The sequence below is a fragment of the Megalopta genalis genome, chromosome 1, assembly GCF_051020955.1.
Source record: "Megalopta genalis isolate 19385.01 chromosome 1, iyMegGena1_principal, whole genome shotgun sequence".
Classification (NCBI taxonomy): Eukaryota; Metazoa; Arthropoda; class Insecta; order Hymenoptera; family Halictidae; genus Megalopta; species Megalopta genalis.
Genome location: NC_135013.1, coordinates 37,777,533 through 37,788,361, shown reverse-complemented (window position 1 = coordinate 37,788,361; position 10,829 = coordinate 37,777,533). Strand labels below are relative to the sequence as shown.

General features: G+C 46.9%; 1 protein-coding gene across 6 annotated transcripts in view; it reads right to left on the bottom strand.

The window, feature by feature from the left end:
* LOC117218712 (uncharacterized) overlaps positions 1-10,829 on the bottom strand; it is a 151,947-nt gene that overhangs the window by 13,225 nt on the left and 127,893 nt on the right. For 3 of the 6 annotated variants that reach the window (XM_076527592.1, XM_076527607.1, XM_076527612.1), the window contains exons 3-7: positions 4,832-5,712; positions 2,735-3,384; positions 1,621-1,801; positions 1,254-1,545; positions 39-779 (exon numbers count right to left, since the gene is read on the bottom strand). In XM_076527592.1, coding sequence (XP_076383707.1) covers positions 39-779; positions 1,254-1,545; positions 1,621-1,801; positions 2,735-3,384; positions 4,832-5,712 — 2,745 coding nt within the window. The remainder of the gene's footprint in view (positions 1-38; positions 780-1,253; positions 1,546-1,620; positions 1,802-2,734; positions 3,385-4,831; positions 5,713-10,829) is intronic. The other 3 variants (XM_076527599.1, XM_076527603.1, XM_076527596.1) reach the window with 3 other exon arrangements.

Here is a 10,829-nt window from a genome sequence, read left to right as displayed (position 1 = left end):
AGACTTGAGAACTCTGTGCAACCAATAACTCTACCCACCTGCTAGTGACGTCGCGTCGTCGTTTGCAAGGTCCCGGCCCTCTGCCCTCGCAGCTGCCTCTCCTCGTGCCATGATGCACGACGACCTTGCTGTCACTGACACGGCGAATGTCCATGCCTTTTCTACTCGAGTGCGAGGTGACGAGCAACGACGCGATCTCGGGTTCGTCGTCCTCACACAGTATCGTCGTCGACGCTCCGTCAAGTTTTGCTCGCTTCTTCGGGGCAAAGCCGACCTCATCGCCGCTACTGTGGCATTCCTCGAGCTGCTCAAGCAGATGCACCCTTTCCTTTTGAAGGTGGCGTATGTCCGAGGGTGGAAGCAAAGGTGGTGGTGGCGCGGGTGGTTCCACACTGGTCACAACGCTCTGAACTGCATGGCGTCGGGACGGTGGGGGACAGTCGTCGTCGTTCAGCTTGCCGTCACCGAGCACGCTACTCTGATAGTCGTCGTGACTAGCCCCGCTGCCTTGACTGAACTCGTCGTAGCTGCGAAACCTACGCGGTGCCGGCTCGCTGTAGTCCCCGTCGTAATAGGTGTCCTGATAAGACCTCCTGTTGCTGCGGGTCATCGCGGTCGGATGCGCTGGACTCGCGCCCGGCGTGCTGCCTCCTCCAGATGTGCGGGAGTAACTTGCCGTTCTCGATCTCGGGGGTGTCTCATAGCGGGTAAACCTGCTACTCGAATTTGTAACCGTCACCCCGGAGTCGAAACTGCTGCGCTCCCGCCTGGAAGGAATCCTTCAAATAACGGTTGTACTATATTTCACGTTCTCATTCGTGGGTGCCGGGTAAGCGCACGCGAAGAACATCCCGTGCAACGCTCGACTTATTTCTGCAAGGCTGCTGACCTTTACAACAAGCTTCAATCCTTTGTAGACTGAAGTGTTTTCTTCCTTTCACTTCAAGGTTACTTCAACATCGTGTAATTCAATTATATTTCCATTGTAATATGTCTAATTTATCAAGAACTGTTTCGAAGTTCCCAAATTGCTTTCACATACAATGCAAGGTTCACCAATGTATATCTATAAATGCAATGCAAATTAGGAAAATAACATCCTGATTGCAACTGCAGTAATTGGTCGAATATCCACGGGACAACTTGCGCATATACGAGATTGAACACGTTCATTGCTCGATGGCTAACATATTTATCGAATAAAATATGTTGAACTTAGTTGATTGTTCTACTAAGATGCCCATTATACATACGCAACATCGAAGGTGGTAGCAGGCGATGGCCTCGTGTCCCATGGTTTTTCTCCGGCAATACCCTGGCGCTCCAGGTGCTCGTAGAACGTCTCCTGGCATTCCCTCGAAGCAAAGTCAACTTGAAGTCGTCGTCCTCGAAGCGCTACGCCCCTCATCTCCTTCACAGCAGCTTGCGCGCAACTAATCTGCTCGAAGAAGACCAAAGCGTGTCCTCGCTCTCGGTCTACTACGACCTGTGAAATCAGTCCGAACTGATGGAACTGCATGTTCAGGTACTTTTCCGACATACAATCTGCGAAGAAAAAGTACACCGTGAATTTCTCATATTCTCCTAAGAATTCAAAAGATGACCCATTTTATTATTTACCTCCAATGCCATCAACCCAAACACAGGACGTGGGCATGGACTTCCCGAATCCGAGTTTTATTCGATTAGCGCCCAGGTGTTCGCCGTCCATCGATCGCATGGCTTTGACGACGCTGCCAATGTCGGAGTATTGGCAGAAGGCATAGCTTGTTACCGCGCCCTGTTTTTTAACATCTATTTCCTGTAACATCGAAAATTTATGTTTACCTTCCTGTCGCTGCCAGGATGACACTGTCGATCCTCATCGAATATAGATAGAGCAGGAAAGAAGTCTATCTAATTTTATCTTCCACTTCCGACATAAATTCGTTTCTTAGCGATATTAATCAACATCGCCGGATCTTAATTGTAAATATCACGTGTACGCCATTCGAGGGAGGATTAACATAGTCATTAGAATGAGCTTTTTTAACATCGCACGCGCCAGGTCCGAATATTAATATCGGCTTTACGATGAGGGGCAAAAGATGTTTAATGCAGATTCGAAATCGGTTGGTCATCGGTTCTGGCGATCAAAGATCGACAAAAATTGATGCAAGCTTTTAACACGTTGAGTGCCGCGACGGTCGCGTAAGTGATACCGATTTCTAACTAGGCTTTCAAATTCATTTTTGTTGTAATATATTGAACAAACTGACTGTTACGATTTTTGAAATACGAACAAGTTAAACTAATATTTTCTACGGTAAATTTTAACTTTCAAGTTTCGGTTTCATCAACGCTTTATCTACTAGCAGTTTTTCTGTAAACCTAGTTAATTGTGGGAATTTGCGGGGTTGATATTCGGCACTTAATGCGTTTAAGTTGCTCTTTAACGCTAGAACTACCATGCCCTAAACATAACTGGTACAACTTGGTACGATTTTTATTATAATATACGCTTGAATGAAGAAGTTCATATAAAAATTTCTGACAAAAAGATTTTTATAGCATCAGGAACTGTAAAAGAAAAGATCAGAGACCAGTCATTTTGACTGATTTGGTAGTTCTAGTTTTAAGCGAGTATAATCTTTTGGTAATTTTGCGAACGACCTACCGAGGCCATAGAAAGAAGAACTCTCTGGTCCCGGTTCCGAATGGTACCCATTACATCCTACGAAAACGATGAACTTACTATTATCTCGCCGAAAGGCTCGAAATGCTTCCTAAGCTCGGATGCGGTGACGTCCTTCTCGAGGTTGCCGATGAAGAGGGTACGCGTCGCCTTCGGATGGTACTCGTCGAGCTCGGCCTCGTACGGCCGGAACTCGTTATCTTCGACATCGTAACCCTGGTAGGGGGCGACCTCGATCTTACAGCCGAAAAATAGTTTGTCGTGGGAGACCTCCAGGGCCTTCTCGACGTCCTCGGGTTTCTTGAAGCAGACCAGGGCGTACCGGTCACCGGCCGCCCCCACGACCTTCACCCAGGTCACTTTCCCGTGTTTCTTGTATTCGTGGAAGAGGCCGTCTTTGAGAGAAGTGTCGCTGCTGCGTGCCGGCAGGTTACGCACGCAGATCGCGAGCGGCCTGCGGTCCTCGGTGACAGCGGCATTTCCGGTGCGGTGCGGCGAACTGCCCGGCGACGTACTGCCCCCGGAAGTGCTGCCGGCGGAACTACCGCTGCGGCTGCTGCTGCTACTGCCGGAACGGCTACTGCCGCTCGGCGAGCTGCTTCCGCTTCGCGATTTTCTGCGCTGTTTTTTGTGCTGTCGTAGCGCACCGCTGCCGCTGCTGCCGCCGCCGCCTCCACCGCCGCCTAGTGGAACAACACGACGAATGTAATCTACACACGCACACAGTTTATCAACGTTAATAAAGTCCGCCTCCATTGGTGGCTAGTCGCTTATTCTATAGCATCTACGATCGGATCGGTTCCCCGAAAACGTGGACAAAACCGTCCCAAACACTGTGCACAGTGTCACCCTTTTCTCAAAAAGATGATCACAATTCAAAAATTGGTACAATTTTTTATGAGAATCGACACTCTTATGTTATCGAGGCTGGTAAACTCGCGTACGTTATCGAAAATGCGAAATGTATGGCTTTAACGTTGCTGACACTTTAAGCTCGAATGTCTTAAAAATGGACAAAAACGGGCAAAATGAAATCATGAATCTTGTTAAAGGAGCTCTTGACGACTATCACAGTGTTTCCCCTAGCGTTGTATTATATAGTTGTTAAGGAAACAACAATTTCATAGATTTCCAAAGAAGTTGAACCGTTTTTTGCAAGTTGTCCACGTTTTCGAGCAATCCGACCACTGCGTCGCCGTTCAGTAAACACGTTGACTTCATTGTTACACAACGTGCCAACTTGTCCATCAACCGGCGTCGCAGTTGCAGTTTTTTTCCAGCGCTATATCGCGAAAAAGCTTAAGAGTCTCGCATGCAGGAGAAAAGAGACCGAAGCGCGCATTAACGCGTCGACTGCAGTTCGTGCATCGTGGTGAGAGATCGTTCTCTGCTCATGGTCGTTTTGGAGCAATTGTTCGGCAGTCGACGCGTTAAGAAACGGTAACGTCGGATCTATGATCGATGACGTGGCATGGATGGCGCGCGCAGAGCCTAAAAGCGTCCGGATCCAGGAATAAAAGGGAGAACGGCTTTTCGGCAAACAAGATAAAAGCGAGCCGCGACTGCAAAACTCGAGATTCGGGACGCGCTTATCTAACCGATCATAAATCGTGAGGGGCTCGTGTTGGAGAGCCTTCGCGATCATGACCACGTGTTGGCCGCGGGCAGGCGGCAGACAACACACGGGAGACCGCCGCGTGTCCCCGCTGAACGAGTCATAGAGTGGAGTCGCGCACACGAATCTGATCTCTCTCTCTCTCTCTCTCTCTCTCTCTCTCTCTCTCTCTCTCTCTCTCTCTGTTTCTAAAGAGTGAGAGAGAGAATGAGAAGGCGAGCAAGCTATATCTGAAAGGAGCAGACGCGTGGACACACGTACATGGTGGAGCCACGTAGATGGAGATACATGTGTGTGTCCACCTGCGGAAACAACACACGGCTACTTGGACGCAGACGCGAACGCAGACGCGAACGCAGACGCGGACGTGGACGCGGACGCAGACGCGAAGGTACGGGGAGGAAAAGCGTGGTCTCGCTGGAAGCGAAAAGCTTGAGGAAGAGAGGAGCGGAGTTGAAGCTGGTGGTGCTATAGGAGAAGGAGCTCTGCAGAGCGCAGCGCAGCGCGGCTCAGCACAGCATGGCACGTATAAGGGCAATTACCTTGCTCGTCCTGGTAGGCGTCGTTGTTGGCAGGCGAGGGTGGCGGCGGTGCGTTCCCGTATCTCGAGGTCGTCGACTCGTACGCCGACCAGGAGGACGGCGGCAGGCCACCGCGATGACGATCTAAGTGGGGCGGGGGCGGCGGCCCGGAGGCATACGGGCCGGTTCTCGAGTAAAGCCGATCCCTCGCCCTGGTCGATGTCACGTGGTAAGAGCTGGCAGGAGGTGGACGGCCGCGGGGTATGTAGCCGCCAGGATCACCGGCAGAAGGATCCGCCGGATGGCCGCCAACGACGACGCCGCCGCCGCCGCCGCCGACACCACCGACACCACCCCCGGATCCGACCCCTCGGCTACTTCTCTCGCTGGTGTAGAAACTGCCGTGCGAGCCGCGTGACTCGAAGCCCTCGCCTCCTCTCTCTCGGTCACGGTCTCGCTCTCGTTCCCTCTCACGGTCCCTCTCCCTTTCCCTCTCCCTCTCCCGGTCCCTCTCTCTCTCCCTGTCTCTGTCACGGTCCCGGTCCCGATCCCTCTCTCGGTCTCTGTCTCGATCTCTGTCCCTCTCCCTCTCCCGCTCTCTGTCCCTCTCTCTGTCGTTAATGTTGCCATTACCGCCACCACCGCCGCTGACGCCGCCGCCGCCGCCACCGCTGCTGCAGCCGCCGCCGCCGATTCCAATTGCGATTCCGATTCCGCTTCCGACTGTGCTGCCTCCGACGACGGAACCTCCGCTGCCGCCGCCTCCGACACCGCCGCTGCTGCTACCGCCTCCTCCGCTGCCAACGCCGCCGCTGACGATGCCGGAACCGACACCGCCGCCTCCTCCGACTCCGCTGACTCCTCCCCCACTACCCCCGCTCGGTCCATGATCCTCCGAACTTCTAAAACACACGGGAATTGCGTTAACGATACCTGACCAGAACTACTAGATTCGACGGCTTCGCAAAATAACTTATATGTATATCGGTCCTCAATGAAACAGTTATTAGTTCATTAAGACTGCGAGATTTTTGGGTATTTAAAAGTTACTGTTAGTTTTGTTTCTTTGTGTGCGTGTATGTGCGTGTGTGTAATTCAGTCTTATCGAATCTTATTAATTTAATTGAATTTTATTAGTTTCTGTTCTTTGCATTTTGTTTGCATCTTAAATTTACAATTTGGAAATCGGGGTGGTCGAGGAACGAACGAGCAAACATAATCGATCGTGCGAATTCGGGATTCGAGGAAATATCAAATTACCAGATCCGCCGGAATTTCCACGTTAGCGATCGATGTTCACCTGAGCCATCGCCCGCGCGCGTTCTCAATCTTTCTTACGCTTGCCAAATGCGTTCAGATTACAAACTCGCCGAAATCGATCGGCTTTAACTGTTTCGCGTTCTCGCGCGATGGAACTACCGTTTTGATACCGTTCAATAATGAATCATCCGGCGTTGCGTCTTCCTTCGCCGGCCAAGGACTGCCTGTATAGTACCAGCTATATTTTCAGCTGACAATTACATAGAGAAACGGCATAAGGACTAATGAATTTTGAATCGGAACCTTCGTCGTGTCCACGCTCCGGTCATCAATTATTCCTTTGAGGCTCACTGGCGGCGACGACGTGGCGAATATTATATGCCGCACCGATACTCATTAGGCAATCGTGTTTTTTCCAATGTCGGCTTCGGATCAGTGCCGTTTATGTTATTGAATCTAGCCGGTGTACAGACGGGATACAACGGTCGATAATTGTTCGCGATTACGTTGCAAGGCTCCGATAAATGCCGCGAGTAAAAAGCGGTTCTCTCGTTGGCTACGCGCATTTTTGTAAATGCTATTATTAGACCGGGGATTTTATGCGTTTATGGCAAATTTGATAGGCGAAATACGAAGCGATGGAGGCATCGGCGGAATTTGAGAATCTTGTTACACTGTTTTTCATGTGCTGAGGCCATTTACACTAAACCTACCGTGTCGGTGAAAATGATCCGTGCGAAACATTGTTATTTGTTGACGAATATTGAAATGTGCTTATGGTATGTGAATACATTTCTTTCTTCTTATTTGAAGCATTCAAATATTTCAGAGATTTGTTTGCTTTTCTACACATGTACATTTAAGAAAGGACTATAATATAACTTGATAAGTATTATAAATATTTAAACATGAAGATCTCATCTTTTAAGGAAATAATAAATATACGAGAATGGGCCGAACTTTAAAGACGTCTGACGTGTATTGTTTTATAAGAATTACAAGACTGAATTTATTTAGATATCTTACCCCATTTGTGGCTCTATAATTTTTAAATAAATTAAATTATTAACAAATTCAAATAAGAATCAATAATTAAATTAAAAATATTTAAATAAAATCCGTTGACTGACAATGTACAACAAAAAAATTACATTCTCCTACGTAAATAAATCTTAAATAATTTAAAGATCACAAAAGCATATATCTAGGTATTATTTATTACAAAAAAAACATTAATAATTATTATTAAAACGAAATTCGCGGATTAAACGGAAGGGGGGAGAAAACAGGCTTGACGCTGACTGCATTAAATACGGAAAATTCGAACGAAAGCATATGCGACTTTAGTTATCGATTCGCAAGTACCTCGACCCGCGAACGGCGAATGGTCGGCGGCTCGAGCAAACGAGAAACGCGTTTCCCGACAAACGCGCCGCTAAGTGGGTAAAATTCGCGAATTCCCAGGACAGGATTTTTCCCATCGGTTCACCGTTCCGTTGCGCCTCGATCGGCACGAAGTTCGAGAACGCGGCTGTTGATCGCGATGCATCGTCCGGGAAGGTGCACACGGTGGTGCATGCTCGTGCATGGGTGTCCACGGGCGTGCTGGTAACGACATGCACGCGAGCGTAATCCCGCGGAGGCATCGGCAGGCCTTTCACCGAACGCCTCCTCCCGTTCATTCCGTTACCATACGGTCACCGGTCGCTTATCTCTCACCTTCCCGTGAAACTCCGACCTGAATTTCTTTAAAGGCTGGATTACGCGCGGCCGTTTCTCGTGTTTCTCTCGTTTCTCGAACGATCTCGTTCGGCCGGCGAGAGAAGAAAACGGGACGTTGCCATGCGGCCTCGCCGCGTCGCGCCGCGCCGCACCGCGCCGATCGTGTGTGCTCGACCGGAGAAATTTTCCGTTAACCAGACGCGACCGCCCTTTTCTTTTTAACTCGGATCAAGCCTTTGTCCGTTGCCGGACACACCTCTCGTTCCGAGCCGCAGCCGCCATTTGCATAATCGAGTTTCGCGCGGATACAATTTAACCGGGGGACTTCGGATATTGTTACCTACGAAATAATATTCCCGCTAGTTTACGGTCGTCCGGGGAAAGAGGAACGCCGGTTCGCTAATATTTTACGCTCGTTACGCAAGAAAGCGGTCCGTTCTTTGTCGAAAGAAACCACGACGCGTCGAAATGCCGATCGCGGACCTTGGCGACGACGTGCCGCGACCTCCCACAGTGGCACCCTCTTTCTCGAATAGTTGGCCGAAACGTAATTTTCGAAGTGCGATAGAGACTCTTTTATCTGACCGTTCATTTTTGCAATATCATGGTAACAAAACATTCTGTTATTGGAACATTTCACTCAAGTTCTCCGCTAAGTGATAATGTATCTAAATAATACGGTAATTAGATAATAGAACGTTTGGATATCAGAATATTGCAAAAATTGTATATTATCACTATGCCGTCCGGTGGCACCACGCTGGTGCCATGCAAAAACTATCTGTTGTATGCCGGTGGTACCACTTTGGTGCCATTTTAAAACACTGAAATAACATTTGAACCATATTTCTTGGGTGTTAAAAGGCAGCAAACTAACTATAGCATTGTGCTTATTTAGCTAAGAATTAAGTACGAAAATTCTTGGATGACTTATCTTAATTTTAGGAATTCATATTACCGCCATCTTCGAAATTTTTTTTTAAATCTAAAATTTCCAAGCCTATTACGCCGGCGTCAAACAAAAGAATCATATCTAAGATCTGCGGACGGCATAGTTTTAACAGGAAGAAGCCGCTATTGTATAACACTATTCGAATGTCGTTTGACATTTTCAATAGCGTCGTAATTTCGTTTAAGGAAACACAATCTCTGTTACAGTAGCAACAGAGATTATTTACAACAAGTCGTCAACTGTTCGTATTAAATACGAATGCTATTCAATCTTTCTAAATCGAAACAATGTTTAATTCATCTGTTATGAAAGTCTAGGCATATAAGTAACTGAAGGCGCACTTGTAGTCCGCAAGGAAATTCAATACAGTTCATTCAAGCAGTCGAAGGACATATTAGAAACAAAATTTGCCTTGTTCCATCGGGGAAGCTATTAAGTTCGACGAAGTGCTAATTAAATTTTATGTTCCAATTTATATACTTACAGCCAAGTTGGTTATATTATATACTTATAGATGGGTATAATTATAGATGGATGTACTTATAGATATATTACGTATACTTCGCTGCGCGGCAATCGTTCGATCCGCCACGTTCGAAAGAAACGATTTGTATACAAATAAACAGCTGGTCCACCTTGACGGCGAACCGAGAACCGTGTGAATATCGGCGAATCGCTTGCGAAACACCGCCTTGCCAATACGATAACGACAATCGGTGATGAAACCCGGCGAGATTCGGGTCGTAATGCGCGAAATCGCTTGAGAAATTAGTGTCGCGGAATGCGAACGAAGCTGGAGAAACGCTCGACGTATGCGAAACAATGGTCAAACGATTTCTAGAACGAGTTCGTCGATCCTTCTCGTTCAGAGAACGCAGCTCTTCGAACATGCCCGATACACGCACATACTTTATTCGGTGAGTCAAAAAACCGATACGATCGGAAACGAATCATAATTGTTTAATTTATTTATCATAAACGCATCAAATCCGCGATCTAGTTACCGTAAACAAGCCGGTAATTACTCTGACTTCGGTATTATAGCAATTATGATACTGCATAGAAGTTTCGGCACTTGCTGCCATAATATCGATAGTTAGATAATATTGGTGCACTTAAAATAATAATATAATAAATAATAAATAATAATAATATTTGCACTTAAAAATGCTTTGAAAATTACGGTAAAAATATGGTGAAGATTTCATTGTATTGGCTCACAAATATATATATATATATATATATTGATTCACAAATTTATTTATTTACTTAGTACTTAACGGACATAATATTTTATATACACAGCTATAAATAGACTGCGGATTTTTTCGGTAAAATAAGAATCGAAATATAGATTAAATAGCAAGTTTGTTCTTTGTTCAAAAACCTTAACAGTTTAAAAATAATAGATCGACATTTCTCAATTTTTAAAATCTCCATACTATTTTGAATTTGAACTACTTAATTTCGCCTTAAACATATAAAATCCGCTGCCTAGTTATAAACATACAAGAGTATGATACAGGAAACGACCAAGAATGATACAGTATGAGATGGTAAAGAAACTCTAGTCTAAGCTAGCAAAAAGAGAAGTAGATGCAAAAACGGGACCTATCCTAGGTGAGCGTTAATAACTTAACTATGCGCGCTTCGAACGCGTTGCCAGTGAAAAAAAATCGATGTTCGTAAAATATTTATTCTCTAAACCGTTCGTTCTGTAGATTGAATCTACCGGTAGGAACTAATAAAGCAAATCGTAGAACGCAGTTGCAGCCGCGGGGACGCGCGCAAATTCCACGAGTGCATCCATCGCAACGGCGCGACGTCCTCCGCTGATTAGCGCGCTGCGACGCTAATGGCTTGTCCGCTTATTTTTATCATTTCCATCCACGCAAGCCTCGCTTTCTTTTCGCCGATTTAATCTACGCGCCCGACGACTTCCTGCTGTGCAACTACACACATTCGAATCCCCCGCTCGAGATAATACGGACGAAAAGAATCGCTGCCGGAGTCGTTATTGTTGGATAACGCACCGTCGTGGCGGCCGGAGCGCGGACTTTTATCGGGCGCCGATTGCGTAAACCT